This window comes from Apus apus, chromosome 20 (assembly GCF_020740795.1).
Source record: "Apus apus isolate bApuApu2 chromosome 20, bApuApu2.pri.cur, whole genome shotgun sequence".
Taxonomy (NCBI): domain Eukaryota; kingdom Metazoa; phylum Chordata; class Aves; order Apodiformes; family Apodidae; genus Apus; species Apus apus.
Window position 1 is genome coordinate 8,266,362 of NC_067301.1, and position 22,039 is coordinate 8,288,400.

General features: G+C 51.2%; 1 protein-coding gene across 3 annotated transcripts; it reads left to right on the forward strand.

Annotated features, from left to right (window-relative positions):
- The first annotated feature begins 233 nt into the window (after positions 1-233).
- Positions 234-20,138, forward strand: NBL1 (NBL1, DAN family BMP antagonist). 3 transcript variants are annotated; one of them, XM_051637550.1, is made up of 5 exons: positions 8,328-8,471; positions 14,622-14,686; positions 18,659-18,853; positions 19,031-19,142; positions 19,828-20,138. In XM_051637550.1, exons 1-5 carry the CDS (start codon positions 8,391-8,393, stop codon positions 20,080-20,082), a joined length of 708 nt encoding a protein of 235 aa, XP_051493510.1. In that variant the 5' UTR covers positions 8,328-8,390; the 3' UTR covers positions 20,083-20,138. The 3 variants fall into 3 exon arrangements, with proteins under 3 accessions (XP_051493512.1, XP_051493510.1, XP_051493511.1); XM_051637552.1 differs by lacking the exons at positions 8,328-8,471; positions 14,622-14,686 and adding an exon at positions 234-282; XM_051637551.1 differs by lacking the exon at positions 14,622-14,686 and having other exon boundaries at positions 8,352-8,471.
- The last annotated feature ends 1,901 nt before the right edge of the window (positions 20,139-22,039 follow it).

Consider the following 22,039-nt stretch of genomic DNA (forward strand, 5'->3'; position numbering starts at 1 on the left):
ACACACAAATAAAAACCAGGCTCTGCCCTGGAGAATTTACAAACTAAACAGATGGGATTAAGGGAGGTAGAAAGGTTTATCATTCCCACTTTAAAGATGGGAGAAGCTGTAGCCAAGGTCAGTGATAATTCTGGGAGGAAATATGGCATTCAGCTGGGGCTCTAATTTGAGCCTTGAGCCACTGACTCCATCAGCCATCCTTTCTGACTGTTTTTTCACTTGGCAGGTCATGGAGTCTCAGGGGAAGGCTGCCCACTTCATAGCCTGGGAGACTCCAGAAGGGTATGTTCTCCAACCATTTGCTTTCCTCAAATTGCCCCAAATTCTTAATGGCAAATCTCTGCTAAGTTAGACATCCTGTTTTACTGTCCAGGAGGTGATTCCTTATAGAATCACTAATAGGTGTAAACCACTGAGATCCTCAGTATTGACTTTGGTATAAATCTGAATCTGATAAGGAGAGAAAATATTGACATATATTCTTTGCTGTGAGGGTGGTGAGACCCTGGCCCAGGTTGCCCAGGGAAGCTGTGGCTGCCCCATCCCTGGCAGTGTTGAAGGGCAGGTTGGATGGGGCTTGGAGCAGCCTGGTCTGGTGGGAGGTGTCCCTGCCCATGCAGGGGGTTGAATCTAGATGATCTTTAAGGTCCATTCCAACCCAAACCATTCCATGATTCTATTATTCTGGGTATCTCATGGAATAGGACACCACCACGTTAGGTATGATAAGCATAACACCAGAAGAGAGTCACAGCCTTGGTAGATCTACCTTAAATATGAACTTAAGAGATCAAGATAGAGGGAGGATATCAAGGAAACAGTATCATTCCACTAGTGGAGACACGGCAGTCATGTTGTAACTCTGCTCTTCCAGGGGGTTCACACAGGTGATTCCCCAAAGGGGAAGGAATTGGTTTTCTGGGTATTTTACCAGGTTCCCTCAAGTTTTTTGAACATCACAAAAGAAATCACAGAGGTGCTTGTTTGCAAATGCAAACACTGGGTGCATGGGTGGACTGAAGAGGACTGTGGTGATTGTCGTAGGAATCTCTACGAGTTATAGCTCTTATGCTAGAAGGGAGAGGCAGAGCTGGGGAATTTATCATCAGTGCCCTGCCAGGAAAACCACATTTTTCAGCAGTGTTCTGAATCAGTGAGGCACTGCTGACCCTTCCTTTTGCTCTGAGCTGGCTGGGGTTTGTTGCTTTCCCCCCTTACCACACACATCCTGACAGTAAGAAATCAACTTTTTCCTCATCTCTCACCCCACCCCTGCCTTTATAAATGGGGCCAGTGCAAATTCTGGCACTCCAGCCCCAGTAGGCAGCTGTAGGCAGTGCTTACTGTCTCTTAACTGAGAGTCCAGCCCCTAGCCCACCCACAGTGAAATGCTGAACTGAGTTTGAAACTAAATGGGAACATAGTTTATGGAAATTCAGCTGTGGATGGCTGTTTCTCATGTGACTTCTGGCTGTCAGCACTTAGTTGTCCAGCACTGCTTGCTGTTCAGAGCTGGGTGTTCCTCCTGGTGGTGGATACCCACCTCCTATAGCTTAGAAAGATGCTGAGAAAGTTGTTGGTACTAATAAATCACTTTTCATCCATAGTCTTTATTGTTAGTGCTTGTAGAAGCTCCAGCTCTGGGTTAGGAGTGTGTGCCCCTTCCTAGAAAAGGTCATGCCCTTATCAGTTCAAATTCAGTTCATAAATCTCTTGTTGTAGGAAGGAGTATGTTTCTTTTAGAAGTTTTAGAGGGTATTCTTCCTCCCCCTCAGTGCTGCAGTTGAAGCTCTTAGTAGTGACTAACAGTTTAACCCAAAATCATTACTAATCCCATGAAACCTTCCCTGAGGGTTTAGGAGTTCAGTTGTGATAGGCAGCACCTCAGTTTCCCCCCTGGAAAACAAATGCTGATACTCTCTCCACATGGTCATGGCTTGATGACCTGTTTCATTCCCTGGTAAAATTCCTGGTACAGAATGGTGGCAGATGAATAACTGCTGGTGGGTGGGATGTAAATGGAAAAGAAAGTGGAGCAATGGAGATTTTGGTATAGTCAAACATGAAGTTTGACATCCAGGCACAACAAATGCTGATCACATCTAGAGATCACAAGGACTTTGGGAAGTTACAACACAGGAAGTTCCACCTCAGCTTCTTTCTTGTGAGGGTGATGGAGCCCTGGGATAGGCTGCCCAGAGAGGCTGTGGAGTCTCCTTCTCTGGAGACTTTCAAGACCCATCTGGACGTGTTCCTGTGTGACCTGCCCCAGGTGTTCCTGCTGCAGCAGAGGGGTTGGACTCGATGATCTTCAGAGGTCACTTCCAACCCCTATGACTTATGATTCTATGATGATTATGAAACCCCAGGGCCTGAACGGTTTGCTACTAACAGGGTGGGGCACAATGAGAAGCAATGGCTGGGGGCCAAAGCTGGACTCATGCAAATGGACAGCGGGGAACTGGATTATAAGCAGAGAGAGACTGGGGTGAGCTGGTAGAGGAATGGGTGGATTTTTCAGCTCTTGGTGTCTTAAATGCAAGTTGCTGTGCTGCACATGGGAGTGATGGGGTGAAACCAAATGACCTGTAACACATGGATTCAGATGATCTAACTGTACTTATTTGGCCATAAATTCTCTTAAACTTCTAAGGCCATGAAGGTTAAGTGCAGTGGTCCTGGTCTCTGTCCTGTGGCTTAATCTGGTATGAACTAAATGCAGAATTTTTTCAGCTCTAGGACCCTGTTTATTAGACACTCCCCAAAGACGTCTCTGGTGTGAATCTCACATGTAAGACAACCTGTTTCTATGATGATCATTGCTTCTTTGTTCTTCCAGCTTCTCCCTTTTGGAGTGTTTTTTTTGCTTTTGCTTGAGGGAATGGCTGACGGTGTGTGTTTCCCCCACTCCTTTTCCAGGCATGGGGCCCATTGTTGAATTCATAGAATCATAAAATGGTTTGGGTTGGAAGGGATCTTAATGATCATCTAGATCCAACCCCCCTGCTTCTTTGAATGATGGGTGGAAGCCTGGGACTGGAGGTACACTGGAAGGACTGGATGGGAAAGTCCACATAGTCCTGGTGTCTGCACCATGGACAGAACAGAGAAAGTGAATTTACTGGGTTCTTTTTAGGCCTGAGAAATAATTCCCTTAAATCTTTGTGACCATCCTAGTAGGCAACATGCTTTGTGGGAGGCTCTAGTTTACTATCTACAAAGTTGTGGATTTTATATCCTTATTAGGTATAAATAGAGGTAGGCTGGCAGATAGAGACAAGGTCATTGTGACTCCTCTGAGCACAGGATGAGCCTGTAATTATTTAACTGAGGCTTCAATGTTAACTCTTGTCATACACTGCAGCAGCCACTGAGGCAGTCCCTGTTACCAGAATTAAAACCAGAAGACCAAAGTGGTCCAGTGCTAGCAGGGGTGTCCCAGCATGTCCAAGGAAGCAGTGATAAGCTCAGCCTCCCTTGGCCAGTTTCATTCAGTTCCTCACCAGCTCTAATAGTATTATCTGCTTCACAAGCTCCAACATCGCAACCCTGCTTCAGGGCAGGCCATGAAAGCAGATTTCTCAGGGTCCCACATTTCTATGATTTTATGAACCGCACCCTCTAAAATATTAAGATCATCTTATCACTTTAAGGATTACATTTGCATTTGTAAGGTGAGTGGGAGCAGAGGAATCTGGTAGCAAACACACATCCTGTATAGCAAATACACAGTTTGACCCTCCTTAAAAACCTCCTGATGCTCTCCAGAAACTGACACTTTGAGAGTTCAGATGTTGGGTGCTTTTCTGAAAAGCCAGAGGGTTTGTGCATGAGCCTCTTCCCAAGCAGTGCAATATTCTGTGGGCTGAGTCACCCCGTTACAGGCTGGTTTCCTCTCAGTAATGTGCAAAATGTTCCTGCACTCATATGGATGTTCTAACTTTGTCCTGCTGGTTGATAGTTTGGAGGCTCTTTGGTGCCGGAACTGTCTCTAGAACACATACAAGCACCTATTGTGACGAGGCCCTGAGCTTGGCTGGGGACTTCAGGCAGTGCTCTAAGAAAAATGATGAATATAAGGAGAGGTTCTGAGCGATTGCAGCAGGGGGAAGTTGTGCAGCAGAAAAGAAGATGGTTATCAGAGGGAGCTGGGTGGAATGGAGTCGGAGGAAACTGGTGTTTTTGAAGTAGAAAGCAAAAAAAACAACCAACTCTGAACTCGCAGGGAATAGGGCACCTGCAAATGAAGCCCAACAGCTTCTTCCCAGCCCTCTCTGCTAGAAACTGCCCCTGCAGACATGAGCTGAATAGCAGAAGGGTTTTGCATGACCTGAGTTGCTGGGGAAGCCAGGGAGGGAGGCTTGAAGGGGCCTAGAGCGCCTGGGAGCGATTGGGCAAGGTGCAAAATAAAGCGATTAAACACACTTGGACTTGCAGCAAGATGGGAGGGGTACATTTCTTTTTTTTTTTTTTTTCCTGCTGCCCCAGGGCCCCAAAACGCATTGGCACAGCCCTACAGAGAAACCGCTCATTCGCCCAGTGGGCTTTCTCGGTGCCTCCTGCTCTCCGAGCCCTTGGACCCCCCGTGGAAGGAAAGGCTGATGGGATTAGAGGAAACAGCTGGCTCAGTCGTGCCCTGCGGGAGCTCGCATTCCCGGGACTCGGGAAGAGAGGAGCGCCCTGCTGCCGAGTCGCATTCCAGGTCATTTGCTGAGCCCAGATGTTTTCTAATGAGCTCTTATGATAAATCCTTTCCCTTTACTACCCAGCACAGTCCCTGCCAGCCAGGTCTGTCCCCTGCATCTCTCCTCCTGCGCGTGGCCGGGCAAGTTGGGCTTTGCAGTCCAAGCCATCTAGCTTGCACAAAGGGATTCAGCACAGAGCTTGGATCTGTTATTGTAAAGCTCTGGCTTGATGGAATTCACTGGTCCAGATTCTTCCCATAGCTGAATCTTCCCCTCTAGTCTCTCCTTACATCTGTGCATGTTATTAAGCCCGGCACAGTGCTCAGGGAGGACTGACCTGGGAGTCTGGATGAGCAGTGAAGTGCTGTTGGACCCACGTGCTTTGGGTGAGTCTTATAAAGCAAGAATGGCATTTGGAAGGACTGCTCCATCCTTGCCTGTGGGTGCTGAAACTGTGCAGATGTGAGAGTCACATACTGGTGGTGACAGGAGGATGTTGTCCTCATGCCCTGCCTGCCACCGTTGTCCCCTCCCATCATCTACCTGAAATGGTGATGGAAAATCACCCCCCCAGTTTTTTTGCCTCCATCTCCTGGTATCAGTACTGCTCCCATCACTTGGGGCACATATGCCCTACACATGGGATCCTGAGCCCTTCTCTTGTAGATTTTTTAGGGCTTATTTAGGAACCAAGAAGTGGGAGTTTAACTCCAGCAGGTGATGATCCTGGAGAAGGGAGCAGTTAAAAAGCCACCTACATTCCAGGGAGCTGCAATCCCATTTTGTGCCCATTGGCAAAGCAAATGTGGAGAGGTGAAGTGAAGGAGACCTGAGACAGGGCAGGGAAGGGCTGTGGCAGACCCAGACATCAGTGTCTCAAATCCTTTGTGGGTCATGGCAGGGGGTTTAAGCCCTTGAGAGTGCTTCTCTGGACCGTACACCATGTGTCCGGGGGATGGTGAACTAAAAAAAAGTTGCAGGGATGTGTGAAGGTCAGGTCCCCTTTGCAGACACACATGCTCTCTTTTCTCAGCTGCCTTTCCCCTTGTGTGTTTTCTAGCATCCAGCTATGGGCAGGGAACCTTGGAATCTGTGTGTAAGACACAAATAAAAGGAATAGTTTTATTTTTAACTTCCAAATACACCCTTTTAATTCTCACACCCACAGTTCCTAGTCCTGTCCTGACAAGCGGGGAGCCCCTGGCACTGTGGGCGTTTGTCAGCAGGCCCAAAACAGCAACAGCGGGCGAGGGAAGGAAGCTCCTGGAGACCAGAGAGCAGGTTTCTGCTGTGTCTTATGGCACAAAAGCCTTGGTGATTGAACAGCAGGGGAAAGGGCTGAGGAGGGAAGACACAGGTGGGTATGTGGACATTTTGGGCAAGGCTCTGCACGCCTGGTGTCTCTGTTTGTAGCGGGAAACAACAGGCTGATGAAATGGGCTGTTGTGAGGGGGTGAGAGGGGAGAGCTGTGTTGTACTAACCCACATGTTGTATTCTGTCATACTTTTTGGTGTGAAAACAAGAATGTGGTTTGGCAGGGGTGTTTTTGGGACAGGCAGGAGCTGGTAAATGATATGGAGCAAGGGTAAAGATGCTGCTGAAGCCAGCGACCCTGGCTATGGGCAAGAGGCCTGGGGGGTGAGGATGGCTTCATTCCTGCTGGTGTTGCCTCTCTGCTCTCCCTCCTGGCTGCCTCTAGCCAGGGTCTGTCCAAATGACATCTGCAGACATCAGGTCTTCTTCACTCCTTGTTCTGGCTGATACTGCATTGCCAAAGAGAAAAGTTAAAAGTGTTGGCCCAGAGCTCTGACAGCCTCTCAACAGCTTCTTTCATCCTCCAGCACCTCTGCCTGTTTCTTCTGACACCAGCAAACCTGAACTCTGCTTCTCGTGCCTCTCCACCCCCAGATGTACAGATCACTGTGTTTCCCTTTTCTGCTGTTTGGCTGTTTACAGAACTGGAACACAAAGGAATGGTAGGAAGCAGTGAATGAGCAGTGTGCTGGCTCACAGCTCTGCCTGCAACCTTGCACTCTGCTCAGAGTAATCACAGCCCAGTACTGAGGATCCCCCAAAACCATCAAAAAATACTCAACTCTGGACCTGACACATGGGGATGAATTTCACCTTAATGCCTGTGGTCTCTTGCTTTGTAGCTGGTCATGTTTACATCTTGGTTTTCCTCATTTATCCCCAGATGTGTGAATTTGCTTCCAAGCCTCTGATGTCTTTCACTCATATTATTCAGAATAAAGCAGCCCCCCAGGCAGCTCAGTGCTGGTTGTGCTGGCCATGAGGAGCAGGTGGAGATTAGTCAAAAGCCCAAGTTCAGCAGAGGGTTAAAATTTTGGGAGAATAGAATTTGGGCTCCTTCTTTGGTGGCCCTTTTGGAGCTCAGCAGTTTGGGGATGGGTAGGTTGCTTCTAGCAGGATAAGAAAGTGATGCTGGAAGCAGGTTTTTGCCATCCTCCTTACAAAATCCTATTGTCCTGGAGCTGGAAGGAACTAAGCAGTAGGAAATGGTCCTTCACTGGCAGCCTCCAGCTTCCCGCAGCAAAAAGCCAGCCCCGAGGCCTGGTCTCCTTTCCTCTCCCCAGGACCGTTTGTGGGGCACAACCACCATTTCTCCCAGCCTAGCTGTTGCTTTCCTACCATCTCCTCTTCCTTCTTGTCTCATCTCTGTACAAATCTTTACCCCAAAAGGAGCCAGCAGAGCCCATCCAAGCCTTCCAGGTATCTTTGGATTTGGGTAGAGCCCTGCCAGGGTTTAATGTGGAGACATCTATTAGATGAATTGCAGCTTGACAGAAACAGTTGTTCTGGTCTCTGACATTTATACTAACTGAGATGAGGGGGGTTTTCACTGGGACTGTGTTTGGGTGTTAGAACTTTATGGGGAAAAGAAAGAGAGAAGGAAAGGAAGGAAAGGGAGAAAGGAGGGGAAGGAGAGGAAGGAAGGGAAGGGAAGAAAGGGAAGGAAGGGAGGAAAGGGAAGGAAGGGAGAAAGGGAGGAAATAAAAATAAAGAAAAAAGTTAAATAAAAATAGAGAGAATCCATCGTCACTGGTGTTGGCAGAGAACTTTCCCAAAGCCTTCCCTGCTGCTGGGACCCTACCCCTATCACTCCCTATCAATCACTGTGGTTAAATAAAACTGTTTGTCTTCCTCCGTGAGCCAAATCCAGACGTTATGTCCCTGCAGGAGCCAACGCTGGAAAAGTACCTTCGCACACGGCTTTGCTTTTATAACCAGGTCATGTTGAGGGACGTGCAGTACCAGCGGGCTCTCCGGTGACTTTTTAGCCCTTGGCGGGGGCTTCATCCCCCAAGGCGGGCGGGCGGTGAGCTCCGTGCTGGTCCTGGGGGCTGCCGGTCCCGGGGCTGCCGATCCCGGGGGCCCTGGGTGTCCGGGGGCCGCCCCTCCGTGTCTCCAGCGCTCGCCGGGCACGGGGAAGGGGTGTCGTCCGATGGGGGTTCATCCTTCCCGGGGATTCTCAGTTCTCTCTGCTCGGCGAGGGGGCGGGCAGACCCTCCCTCCCTTCTTTCCCTCCTCCCTCCCTCCTTTCCCCTCCTCTCCCCCCCCCCTCTTCCCCGTCCCTCCCCGCCCCGATTGTGCAATCGCGAGCGGCGGGGCCGGCGGCACCGCCCGGAGCCCGGCACCGGGGGGAGGAGGCGGCAGCGCCTCCGGGGGCCGCGGCGCCGGGGATGCGGCAGCCGCCGGGCACCGCCGGGCTCTCCCGCGGCCCCGGACCCCATGGGATGGATGGACCCGCCGTCGCCTGGGTGGTGAGTACCCCGCGGCTTTGTGTCTCCCCTTCTTTCCTTCCCCCCACCCCAAAAAGAAACACACAACAAACCTGCGCCTTTTTTCCCCGCCGCTGATCAGCACCAGATTTTCCGCCTCTTTTTCTCTCCTTTCTATTCTTTCCCCCCCCTCCCCGACTCCTAACTCCTCGGGTGATTGATGGCCGGGAGGATGAGAATATTGCCACGGGCAGAAATCAGTTGCAGATGAGGAGGACTTGGAGGGGAGGGGGAGAATCTGCTGTGCAATCGTTAAACTATTTCCACCGCTGCTTTAGCTGACATAAAATAAAAGAATAGGATATGAGGAGCTGGGTTGCACATCTGTGGCACAGAGAGAGCCCTTCCCATCTCTTTTGGGTTTGGAACAAAAGTGCAGAGGGAAGAACAGGAATGTTCACTATATCCATTAACCAGAGGACATAAAGTATTTTGGGTATCATAAAGGAAGGAAATTTTCCCCATGGCAAGGCAGGGAACTGTTGGTACTTGAAAAGCTTGAACAGGGGATGAATTTCCATCCTTGTCTCCTGAAAATAGTTTTTGTCCTTAGTGGAATGTTGCAAAGGCTTAGATCTGATCCACCTCTACCTGTTTCTTGAGTCCTAACATAGTATTTCATTTTGTCTAAGTGTTTGTGGCAATTCTTACGTGTTACATACAATCATCTCTGTGGTTTAGGCACAGTGGGGATTTTTCTTTTACCCAGAGAGGTGTTCAGGGGACAGAACACACTTCAACTCGTTTTCAGGCTGCATTAAAGTTGATCTGGACAATCCCTTCTTGCCTCCTAACATTTCTCTTTGGAGAAACTTATCCTCTGCTCCACAATCTAACTTTTACCATAAGATTAACTACCTCAAATTCAACATTCAGCCTGTGTGAAGTGTTTGTGAAGTTGGGACACCAGAGCTTTTGCCACACAGGTTTTTTTGTTTGGTTTGTTTTTAAATCTGCACCCTCCTAAAATGAGCGGGAAAGATCCCAGTGATAGGTTGAGACCCAGATTTTCCCTTGTATTTTTAGCCCAAGAACTTCATGTCCTCTTTGCAATGTCCAACCAGCCAAAAACCAGCTGGATACAATGGGCACTTTCCCTTCTTGGAGGCAGTTTCCCATCTCAAAAAAAATAAAAGGAGAGACAGCTCGCCTCAAATTTGCAAACCACAGGATGGAAAATGGAGTTTGCCTTCAGTTTAAAAATCCAAAGTGTTTGCAAACAGCCTTGAGAAGAATCCTGGCTCTTGGCTTGACCTCTCCACAGTGAATTCCAGCTTGGGGAGTTTGCGGTCTTGCAAACAGGGTGAACAAGCAAAACCTTCCCGAGCGCCCGCTCATCTTTCCGAAGCAAGGAAAAGAATCAGGCTGGAGCTGGAGGGAGTTTTGGGCGCCCGGAATTGGGCCACAAGCCAAACTGCTTTTTAAGTAGCCTCCAAGACCTGCCTGTGTTGGAGTCACTTTGCTCGTGGCATGTGTTGGCGTAGCCAAGGTCGCGTTAAGCTGGCACAGCCGTGGGAAAGCTGGGCAGTTATTCCTCCTTGAGGTCCGTGCTGTTCCCATTAAAGTGTTGGTAGGAAAATGTCCACCAGCTTCTGTATCATAGCTGCAGCAACCCTGGGGCAGGCAGACCTGGGGACTTGCTCCATCCTAAGGCCTTGCTCTGGCTTTTTTATTTTTAAATCTGCTGTAAAAAATACCTCTCCTCTGTAGTCGTCAGAGGTCAGAGATCCCCTGCATTAAAGCAAGGGCCAGAGCACGGCGAAGAAACTTCTCAGTCACTCAAATCAGACTTAAAAACGTGATAAAGTTGTTCTTTTGGGAGAGGAGGGGAGTGGGAATGAGGGGAGGGGGGAGTGTCTGTCCTCCGTGCCTCCCAGGAGCTGTGCCTGCTGTTCCTCAGACCTTTGTTTCTCACACAGAGCTGTTTAGAGAGAGAGCAACCCGGGGTGGTGGTGGCCAGAGCTTTCCTGGGCATAAATGAGCTCCCGTGCTGGGAATAGAGCAACCCAGCAACTCATTTCTACCAGTTTGCTACCTCCATCCAAGCCAAGATTTCAATCCTTTGGAGTTGAGCTTTGGAAATGGCGTCAGGATCAGGCCCTGCCTATGGTCACTCTCTCAGCTGTGGCTTGAACCTCTTGCTTCTCTGACACAGAGCTCAGATGCCTTCTCCAGAGAGAGGAAAAGACCAGCATTTGGTTCACAACTTTATTTCATTGTGGTCACTGGGCCTGATCCTGCAGTTTTAGGAGAGACGCTCTAAATGTCAAGGGTTAAGCCAGCCCCAACATGGCTGGTAGCAACTGAAAACACCAGCCGGGCTGCAGACCCTGATGATGCCCCCAAAAATCCTGCTCTGCCACGGGATTTTGTGCTCTGGGGCTGGAGATAGTGCTGAAAAACCCAGATGTTTGGTTTTATATCCTCTAAACTGAGGAGGTGCAAAGCAGAGATTGAAAGAGGGCAAAACAGCACTTGGGTTGACTGGATTTCTGCCATTGCAGCCAAGATGGGTGGAAAGAGGGGCGGGGGGGGAAGATCCACAAGCCCTTTTCTCCTGCCCTGGGAACCTGATCCTGTGAGCACAACTGGAGGATGGGACTCCATTTTTTAGGCAAGTTTGGGAATGAGTGACCCAGCAAGCCCCAAGCCAGTGTGGTTGGCACTGCAGGCAGGTCCCAGCCCTGCCTGCAGCCTGGCCTCACGCGGCATGCGTGCTTCATTAAAAAATTAATAATCATCCTGGTGGCCACTATGTACTAGGAACTGGTTTTATCTGGTTCCAGTTACGCTTGTTTTGAGTCAGACGAGCGGTGCCAGATTCTGATCTCATTTGCACCAGTGGAGTCATTCAGAGGAGCCGGTCCCAGTTTACCTCACTCGAAGGGAAGGCAGGACTGGGACTGCTGGGAGAAGCCCTCCCTTGGGAAAATCTGGGTGCAAATCAAACCTGGGGGAAAGCAAATGAGTCTTGGGACCCTTCCCAGAGGTGGTGTGGATTTTACCACCAGCCCTGTGAAGGCTGTTTTCACCCAAAAAGGAGGGGAGAGTCTGTGGGTTCTGCTGGAAGGGGAAATGGTGAGATTGGAGCTGCAGAGCCAGTGGGGAGATGGTGGCAGTGGTGTCACTTTGGGATGCTAGGGAGGAGGAAAAGACACAGCCCCTTCCCACGCTGGGTGGGAAGCTTGCAGGGGTCAGAGGCAGGTTCAGAGAGAGCAGCCCAGCTGAAGGGGGGGTTTCCAAGGGGATTGGATCCGTGGTTCATGGTTGGACAACTGTGGTTACCCTCAGCCCTGCTCTGCCCGCTCACTCGGCAGCAGGGAGTGCTGGGGATCTGTGTGGGAAACACCAGCTCCAGGGGAAAGGCAGGAGGGAGCTGAGCTTCCTTCAGGTCCAGGCATGTGAGCAAGGCCTCTGGCTGCAAAGCTGAGAACAGCTGCGTTTGGAAGGGCCCAGTTCTCATCTTATCTGCAGCACGCTTGGGTAGGACCTACTGCCTAGGTCTGCTCTAGCCAAAGCATGTTGCAGACTAGTCCTTCCTTGCCAGGGGCCCAGGCAGAGCCTGCACACTTTCCCTTTCCCCAGTTTGCCCAGGAATCCCAGTCCTGCTGCTCCCCAGAGCTGTGGGAGGCTTGTACCAGGCTTGTTTTCCAGGTCCCCAGCACAGCTGATCCTTGCTCCCATCCTGCTGCTCTCAGGGGCTGCAGAGCCCCACGTTTTGAGCAGGTGCTTGAAGAAGAGAGGGAACAGGGGCTAGTGTGGATATAATCCTGGGACATCAGGAATATCTATCCCAGCAGAGGCCAGGATATATTCCTGTGCTTTAGCTTGATGCATTTTCCTGGCTGTGATTGTTCGTACTGCAAAAGAAATGGAGCAATTGAAATAAATTACCAGAAACTGTTAATATTACCCTTGCCTGCTCCACAGGCCATTAGTGTGTCCCTTTTCCAGCAGAGCTCTTTTAGGATCCCATTCTAAGCCTATCTAAGTCCAGAGGTAGCTTTCCAATGACTTTGGTAGGTAAAGGAATTTTTTTTCCAGCTGCATCAAATGAGTTTCTCAAGTACTCAGTGCACGGTCAAGAAGCCAGAATTTCAACTCCCAATGTACCAACTTCTTTTGAAATTCTGACCAACCTGAGGAGGGGAGAGGGGCTTTAAAAGTGCTGCACTGCTTTTCTCTATTTCTGCTTTATTTCTGGGAACCAACCAACCATGCTGGAGTGGAAATGAATATGTTAGGGAGAGGGAAGATCTAACATCTCCTTTTGAAAGGAGCAGAGGCAGCCAGATCCACAGTGAGAAATGACACAGTTTTTGCTCCCTTATCAAAAAGCTTTCAGGTTTGATTCCTGTGCATGTTAAATATAAAATGTCTTCCTGTGGCCTTTTTATTATTCTTTTTTGGTAATTTCTTCACAGATTTTGCAGCTCAGCAAAGCAAGGCTGAATTTTTCAGCTCAGAAGTGACCTTTTTTCTTCACTTAAGCACTCATGTGTCTTGGTACTCTGAAGAATTCACTCCAGGCATGTTCAGTCTATAGTTCTCTTTCTTCTCCCCTGGCGAATCATGATCAGATTAACTTTTGGCTGTTGCAGGAACAACAGTTGAGACCCCAGAAGGAGGTTGTACTTTGTATTTTTTGCAACCAAATTGAAAACTGTGAGGTTTTAGCTACATTTCAAATGAGAGGGAAGTATTGAATAAGGACAAGTATGGAGTAAAAAGCAGTTGTTTTGTTTTTTTGTTTTCAGTACCTGGTGACTTTTCAGGTTTAGGAACTGTTTTTTCCTGGCTGGCTTATAATACTTTTTGTCCCATGTAAACAGATATTAATTGAGTTGAGATTCCTAAGAGGCAATTCAGGATTAGAAGTTACTGTGTAGACAAAATCCTGTGCCTAAGGAGACCCATGCCCCCTGTCCTGGACCCATGTTGTGGGACAGTTGCCACTAAATCAGACCCTTTCTGGGGTTTTCCTTCCTTTTAGGTGCCTAAAAAATAATTTCCCTTGTAGAGTTTCCAGCTCCCTGCAAGGAGATGGCTCCTGGCCACCTCCACACACCCGAGTGATCCCAGCCAAGTTCTTCTCCAGACAGTGAGCCCCATCTTGCCCTGCAGCACCCTGTCCTTGCATGATTCCCCCACCCACACTGATATCCCAGCCTGAATCCCACCTGCCCTGCAGGGGCATTTCCCTGGAGCACTTTCCATCGAGGAACGTGCGTCGTGTGGGGCAAGGGCTGTTGGCAGCCATCCCTCCCCTCCTGTCCCAGGCAGCCTCTTCCCTCAAAAGAAGTTTGGTGCTCCAAGGACCTCCCTGTGCTTTCTCATTCTCTCTGCATCCATCAGCTCATCATCCAGGGCTCTCCTGTCCCTGGTCTTACAAGTTCGGAAACTGAGGCAAGGAGCAGTGCACTCAGCAGTGTGTCTTTGGGGCTTCTTTTTCTCCCAGCACTGTCGTGCAGCAGCTTTTCTTAGCCAAGAGGTACAAATAACTAGTTGGACACAAAGTCAGGACCTGGTACTGCTGGGATTCATCCCTGACACCCACTTGGGGTTGCTCTTGGCAGCTTCATATGGTGTAACTGGAGAGCCAGGCTGGGTGGGAAGCTGACTCCATTGGGAAGGACAGCCAGATGTCCAGGGAGGCAGGAGAGAAAGTGGAGAGACCCCAGCTCTGCTCCAGACCTGCAGCTGAAACCTTCACCCTGTCCATCCATGCTGAGATCTCCTGCATCTCACACAAAGACTTGAGTCACTGAGTTAGGCCCTGAGGTGAGGCCATTCCCAGTTTTGTGCCTCATTTTCCTCCTGTCCAGCCTGGAGCTGACACTGTTTCTGTGCTGGATTCCCAGGCTTCCAGCCCTGGCTAAGCCATGTTTGTAAAGCTCAGGGGTTTCTTGTCTCTCAGAACCTGGGATGCTGTGTGTGTGGCCATGAGCACAATATACCTGTGTCTGTGGTTTTATGTGCTTGGCAAAATTGCAAGATCCTGGAGAAAAATACATTAAACTACTCCTGAAATGTTCCCCATGTCCACCTGCAGGCTTGTCTTGTATTATGGTGTGAACTTCCTGCTGGAAAAAGAGGGTAAAACTGATTAGATCTTTTTTTATTTTCCTCCAGAAGTGTTTGGTTTCCAAATGGCTGGGAGCAGCTGTGGGCTGGATGGTGGGAACATGGCCTCCGAGGTAATTCCCGTGCTTGTCCTCCAGCCTGTGCAACCATGTAGCTTTTCCCAGCTGCTTCCAGGCATTGTCCTGCTTGTGGGACTCCTGGGACTGTCAGGATAGGAGGAAGGACCTCTTCTAGGTGATAAGAAACATCTGAATGTGCTACCACCAGATCCCAAAATCAAGATCATGGGCAGGCTCAGCTGTTGGCAGGACTCCAGGCCTTGAGAAGATGCTGAGCTGCTACACCTGAGACCCACCAGCCTTGGACATTTTGCTTCTCAGCTCCTTGGGCTTAGGGACAGGCTGGAAAAGGGCTTTGCAGCTGCTCACCACGAGGCTGCATCTGTGTGTGCTGAGAAGTTGGTTGTCTCCAGAGCTGGGATGTGCCAGGCTGATGGGCTGAGTCATTTGTTTCCCAATTGCCTGCTGAAGGGATGGCAGAAGTTCCCTGGAGAGGGGAGACCCTCACGGGGCTGTGCTGGAACTGAGCTGAACTTTCTGCTTGAAAAGCTTTGACCATCAGGAACAAAACATTAAAAAAAAAAACAAAAAGGAAAGAGGAAAAAAACAAAGTGCTCTGGTGTGGAGAGGAGAAAGGAGCCCCAGTGTGTGGGGAGGGGCTCATGGCAGGGCTGGGGTCAGCCCCGGGAGCCACACACTTGTTCCTGTAGGGGCTGCAACGTGTAATTTAGCTTGTCATGGAGGAATGTGCTCCCTGCCTTTATTTAATAGGGAGGTTGCAAACCTGCTCTGGTGCCTCATCTTCCTTTCTCCATTCCCAGCTGTGGTTGGAGTGGGGGGAAGGAACATGGTGCTTTTGTCTCTGGCCCTGTGGCTCCTGTCAGATGAATGGTTTTGGTGGCAGCTCTGTTCGCATGACTGGTTTGAGCTGGGCTATGAGCAGCCTCCTTCCAGCCCCATCTCCCTCCTGACCTCAGCTCCTTGGAGAAGGAAAATAGTATGTACAGGCTGAGAGTTGGGGTGTTCAGCCTGGAGAAGAGAAGGCTCCAGGGAGACCTTAGAGCACTTTCCAGTGCCTGAAGGGGCTCCAGGAAAGCTGGGGAGGGACTTCAGACAAGGGCTTGTAGTGAGAGGATGAGTGGGAATGGATTAAACTGCAAGAGGGGAGATTTAGATTAGACAATAGAAATATATTCTTGAGTGTGAGGGTGGTGAGACCCTGGCCCAGGTTGCCCAGAGAAGCTATGGCTGCCCCATCCCTGGCAGTGTTGAAGGGCAGGTTGGATGGGGCTTGGAGCAGCCTGGGCTGGTGGGAGGTGTCCCTGCCCATGCAAGGGGTTGGATCTAGATGATCTTTAAGGTCCCTTTCAACCCAAACCATTCCGTGACTCTCTGTGGATGTGGACTTGTCCAAGGCTCACAGTGAGGTGGGGGTGGCAGTGCCTTGAGGAGTGGGTAAAACTGCAGTTGCTCCAGCTCTGAAGAGGTACCTGGTTCCACTGCTCCCCCACTGACCCTCTGAAGCTGGATCAGCAGCTGTGCTGCCTGGGGGCCCTGTTACAAAGACATCCTTGCTCAGACACGAGAGGACTCAAGCATGTTTAAGTGCTCTCCTGAACCCAGGCCAGGTCCTGTGCTTGAGCAGAGCACAACCTCACTCATCTGCCCCTCGGCATAGGAGGGAGAGAGGAGCCCAGATGCTCCAAGATGATCCTTCATCCCTCTGGCAATGGATCTGCTCTGGCTGGTGCTGCAGAAACACCTCTCTGTTGAACACCTCCCTCCAGGGGAAAAAAAGAAAGTCCCAGGGGAAAAAAAATAAAATGAAAGTCCCAGGGGGGTAGGGCTGTCAGCACAGACAGAAATGTTGGTCTCTTTGGAGATGCATAGAAAAAAACCCAGTCACCACCTTTCTTTGGAAAGAAGGAAATTGCTCTCTAATCAGGCATGTGGAAGTGAACTTGTGTGCTGACTCCAGAGGAATTTCAGCTGTTCCCTGGGGGGCTGTTATTGCTGTTTGGGTCACATCCCAGCTCTGATCTGGGACTTGCCTTTGGGAGCAGGATTCCTCAGCACGGAGCCGCTGGCATTTGAGGAATGAGTGATGCCGGTTTCAGAAAACCAACAAACCCAGAGTGTGCCTGTTCCTCTTAGCAGAAATTGCAGAATTCCCCCACTGAAATGGAGACAAGGGAGCAGAACGAAGCCCCAGGAGAAATGTATTTAACCACACTGCTCTCATTAGTGGCAGGACAAGTTAAGGGGCAAAACCCCTCTGCTTATCTCAGACCAAGAGCTGCAAACCCTGCTTTGGGCAGGTGTCCTCTGCAGGGACCTGTGGGATTCACAGGAACAAGTGCTGGGAGGATTAGGAAGCCAGGGTGTTGCTGTGGGTCCTGTATCACCAGGATATCAGAAAATTTAGCAGAGATCCCACCTGATTCCTGTAGAGATCCTGGGGCCAGGGAATGAGGTTGATGCCTTGGGATGAAGGATGGGGAAGCATCTCTCTTGATTCCCATCCAGGAGGTTCTGCTCAGTGGAGGGATAACAGGGCAAAACCTGCCCCATAAAGACTTAAAATCCCTGAGCTGGAGCTGTGGGGTTAGATGAACCTGGTTCCTCCAGCTGAGGTTGTGTTGGTGAAGACTCTGAGGATGGGCTGAGGGACCAGCCTCTGACACTGGTGACTGATAAACAAGGCATTTCTCCTCTCCTTCCCCAGCAAACTTTGAGGGTTGGGCCCAAGAGCCATGGGAATCAACAGGAGTCTTTCCAGTGTGGGCTTTGGATCTTAATCTGGATAAATAAATAGAAGGAAATAACAAATAAGATGATTCTAACAAATATTTTTCACGAGTAGAAATGTCTGCCTCATGCTCTGACTCCATCCAAACTCCACAAAGGAAAAAATGTCCCTGTTTTCTGTGATGCTTTTCCATCTGCCTATCCCCAGTGATTGGGAGTGTTAGTCCAGGCACCTTGGCTGGAGGATCCAGCTGCTCTGCACGGAAAACCTGCTGGGGCTTTCTCTGGGGGTGGCAAGTGACCTTCTGGGCCAGCCACTTTTGCGAGGGAGGTTCATGCTTGGCCTTTGAAGGACCTCCCCTGGTCTGCAGACTTGAAGTTCCTGTCCTCAGAGTTGGCTGAACGTGAGTGGCTCTATAAAAATAATGCTGGATTGGGCTGTTCCAGCCCCAGGATTGAGGTTTCCACATCTCCCCTCCTGCTGCTGCCTCGCAGCGACACCTGCTGCACAATTCTAGGAGGAGAGTGGTTTTCCTTCCCAGGAAAGCAGTCCCTTTTCCCTGGGAAAGCTTTCAGCAAGGCTAGTTTGGCTTTTTAAGTTGGGAGAAAAGGAAGTGGGGAAGTCTGCTCCTTCCTCAGATAAAAACGTTTCTAGCCTCTGCTGCTTCTCCCACTTGGCTCGGCCCAGGGCAGTGAGGCTTGTGTTCTGCAGGCTCCTCCCAGCCCAGCTTTGGGTGGGAAATGCTGGAAATCCTGCTCTTGCTCCTGGCTCAAGGCTCAGAAGTAACAGAGGTGACTGCCTGCCCCAGAGCAGGTTTTGAGGAGGGAAGAGGCAGAGCAGCATGTCCCACTCCCTGTGTGGTATTTTCGGGAGCCTCCCTGGCCATGGAGGAAGATCATAGAATCATAGAATCCCAGACTGGTTTGGGTTGGAAGGGACCTTCAAGATCATCTAGTCCCAACCCCCCTGCCTGGGCAGGGACACCTCCCACCAGACCAGGTTGCTCCAAGCCCCATCCAACCTGCCCTTCAACACTGCCAGGGATGGGGCAGCCACAGCTTCCCTGGGCCAGGGTCTCACCAGCCTCACAGCAAAGAATTCCCTCCTCATGTCCAACCTTAATCTCCCCTCTCCCAGTTTTAATCCATTCTCTCTCATCCCAAGATACGAGTATATCCTAAGACACAAGTACCCACACACTTGTTGCAACCCTGGGGTTGGAGAAACAGGCCACCTTGCCTGTCTTCTGCCCCGCTGCCCCATTGCTCTGTCTCCAGCTGTAGGACTCTGGCAGAGCTGGCCATGATGTTACGCCTGGTGGTCAGTGCCCTCTTCCCAGCGCTGCTCCTGGCTGCCCCACCACCCATCAACAAACTCGCCCTCTTCCCGGACAAGAGCGCCTGGTGTGAGGCAAAGAACATCACCCAGATTGTGGGGCACAGTGGCTGCGAGTCCAAGTCCATCCAGAACAGGTATGGATCCATTTCCACTTGCAGATGGCACCAGAGTGGCTTTGGGGACTGTCACTCGCACAAGAAGCCAGACACTGTCCTTCTGTCTGTCCCTCTGGAAGGTCAGATCTCCTTCTGTTTTTGCTGGGAACAGCAGGCACCTCCTCTGAGCCCTCAGCCCTTCTGCTGTCTTTGCAGGGCCTGTCTGGGACAGTGTTTCAGCTACAGTGTCCCCAACACCTTCCCTCAGTCCACGGAGTCCCTGGTTCACTGTGACTCCTGCATGCCAGCCCAGTCCATGTGGGAAATCGTGAGTATCACTGTCTGCTCCACGGTTCTTCCTGCAGGGAAGCTCAGGAGCTCTCAGCTCTGCTCTGCCACCACTTTAGGGCAAGTTGTTCTCCTTCCCTCAGGTTTTCCCACTTGTAGTTTCCTTCTAGGGTGAGTGTGCCCTGTCCTGAGGTGCCTGGATGGAAGGGGCTGCTGGCCCCAATGCCCCAGTGGATGATAGTCACTCTGCAGAATCATTCTCCACCACTCCCTGCATTACTCATCCCTGTGCTCATCCTACCTGCCCCTTCTCCTCACCACTCTCTTTGTCACCTCCTCCCACTTGGGAGCTTTTGCCTTCTTAGGTGTCCAGAAGTGCTTTCCCAGCCCATCTCCCATCACCCTCAGACCTCCCAGTTTCATGCCACCGCTGATTCTGGCAGAGCCACAAACCCTGTGTCTGAGGCAAGCCTGGGGATCCAGGGCTCAGCTCTCTGCTTGGCTTTCAGAGCAGACATTTGGGCAGATGTCACCTTGTGAGACATTCCCAGAGCACTCTTGCCTCTAGCCTGGCCATGGAGGTCTGGATGGGCAGCAACATGTCTCTGCTGGCTTCAGATACCCCAGCTCTAAGGGCAGGGGGCAGATCAGACCACCCCCAGCAGGACGGCCATCGGGCGTTGAGCCTGCCCACTCACTCTCTGTGTCTTCCTCCTTCTTCCCAGGTGACACTGGACTGTCCAGGCAATGAGGAGATCCCCAGGGTGGACAAGCTGGTGGAGAAGATACTTCACTGTAGCTGCCAGGCTTGTGGGAAGGAGCCCAGCCATGAGGGAGCCCTGTTCAATGTCTACCTGAATGCAGAGGAGAACATGCCCGCTGAAGGTCCCAGCCCCCACCACTATGCCCACCACCAACAGGAGGTGGAAGAACCTCCTGCCTCCAGCCACCACCACCACGAGGAAGAGAGCGAGGAGTGACCTGACCCTTGTGGACTGTCCTTGTAGGGGGGGTTGTGCCAGGGAGAGGGCCGGGGTTTGGGGAGGGAGGGGGGTGGTGGAGTCTTTGCTGTCTAATAGCTGCCCTCACACTTTGCTCTCCAAGACACCCTGGGGCTGGAGGGAGGTTTGGAGGCAGGAGCAGGGCTGAGGGGTGGGTGTGGGGCTGGAGCTGCAGGGCCAGAGAGGGCTTGGGGTTTTCTGATGCAAAACTACTTGCACATAATAGTAATAATATATTGAGAGGAGCAGGAACCAGGATGAGGGGGTTTGGGCTGAGGACAAGAGGTGGGCTGGGTTCCCCAGGGGCTGTCTGCAGGTTCCTGGAACCTGCTGGGAAGCCCTAGCTGGGTTCTGCTGGGTTTTCCTCTTGGAAATGGCTTGTGTCTGGGGCAGAGGAAGAAGGGCTGTGGCCTCTCCACAGTCCCATGAGAGATGCACATCTCTCCTGGGGTGTGAGGGACTGGGGGCATCTCCTGTTCTTGCCATCTGCCACCTAAGGACAGGTGGGCTCAGCATGGACACACTGGTCCTCCTGGATCTGAATTCAACTCCAGTGTCCTCCTATTAGGTAGCTCATGGGGAGTATTTTGTCCCGGTATGGGACCACGTGTGTGAGGTTGCTGGGAACCCTGGTGGTGAGAGCCCTTTCCTTGCTGGTCCTCAGGGCCACCACATAGCTCCCTGGGGAGCAGGGAGCTGGGTGTTCTGTGGGCACTAGGTTTCACGTTTGGTGGCCCCCAGGGGATGGTGTTGGGGTGGTCTGGGTGGGAGGCAGTCCCTCTCCTCCCTCTCCCTGCTGCACTTTAATGGTGGTGGAGGGAGAAGGGGGATGGGTGCTGGGATGCCAAGGTACCTCCACAGGGGGCTGCTTCTGCAGGGCTGGGGGGGGCTCAGGGTGGAGGTGGTGGTCCCAGGCCCCTTCTCTCTGGTGTATAAAGCTGATTTCTTTGGCACTGTCCTGACAAGAGCTTCCAGAGCTTGTAATCGATGCCTCCTCCCCCTCCTTTTTACAAGGTTTGGTTTTATGGTTGATTGGTTGTTGTTTGGTTTGTTTTTTTCTTAAATAAATTTAGTTCTGACTTCCATTTCTCAGTGCTCTGGGTGCCTGGTGGTTTTTGGCCAGGGGAGTGATCCTTTACACCAGGATCCCAGGTGGGACAGCAGTGCAGGAGGGTGCAGGGAGAGCCATGGATCCCTTCAGCTTCCTGCAGGGAGGAGGAGGGAAAAACCCACCCCAAAACCTCACCAGATGGGCTGCACGTGGGGATGAGGAGCCTGCTCAGCAGTTGCTGCCCAGGCCTGGTTGTGCTCAAGAGGTCTTGTCCCGACAGCCTGGAGGTTTAAGGGCTGTGGGGTCCCACTTGTGTGCGAAGTGCGTGGGGGTCTCTGCGGGATCGTGCAACCTTTACCGGCTCTGTTGCCACTAGGTGACACTCTTGATCCAGCGTGTTCCCTGGCTTCCAGATGTTCGTGGCCTCCAGGAGTGCCTCTGGCGTGGAGGAAGGCGAACTTGGACATCGACATGGACATCCCTTCGTGGGTGAGGAGGGGACACAAGTGCCTTAGCTGACCAGTGGGTTCTTTCCAAGGGTGTTTGGATCCAGCAGAGCAGAACCTGCCCTTGAAAACCCCTGGTCCCACTGGTGCCTGGCCAGACCCTCAGAAACCATCAGATGATTTTCCCATGTCTGAGCCTAGCTCTGGGGCAGGTCGTGTCTGCTCCTGGAGGGGCAGGAGGCTGTGTCCTTGGGGCTCTGTGTGAGCTTGGAGAGCAGCTCTCCAGGTGGTGGAGGTTTGTGTTAAGGCAGCAGTTGCCACAAGGAAGGGGATGGGCTGAAAAGGAAGGATCTGGGCATAAAAATAATTTATTTTAGGCTGTGAAGTGTCCTCCCAAGGACAGGAGCTTTACAGGAGAGCCCAGAGGCAGGCAAAGGTG

Bases quoted from the DNA above. Each gene is read 5' to 3' on its own strand.
- NBL1 (XM_051637550.1), top strand. From the start codon at position 8,391: ATGCGGCAGCCGCCGGGCACCGCCGGGCTCTCCCGCGGCCCCGGACCC. The intron at 8,472-14,621 runs GTGAGTACCCCG...ATTTTCCTCCAG, and splicing joins GACCCGCCGTCGCCTGGGTG to AAGTGTTTGGTTTCCAAATG. The intron at 14,687-18,658 runs GTAATTCCCGTG...CTCTGTCTCCAG, and splicing joins GTGGGAACATGGCCTCCGAG to CTGTAGGACTCTGGCAGAGC.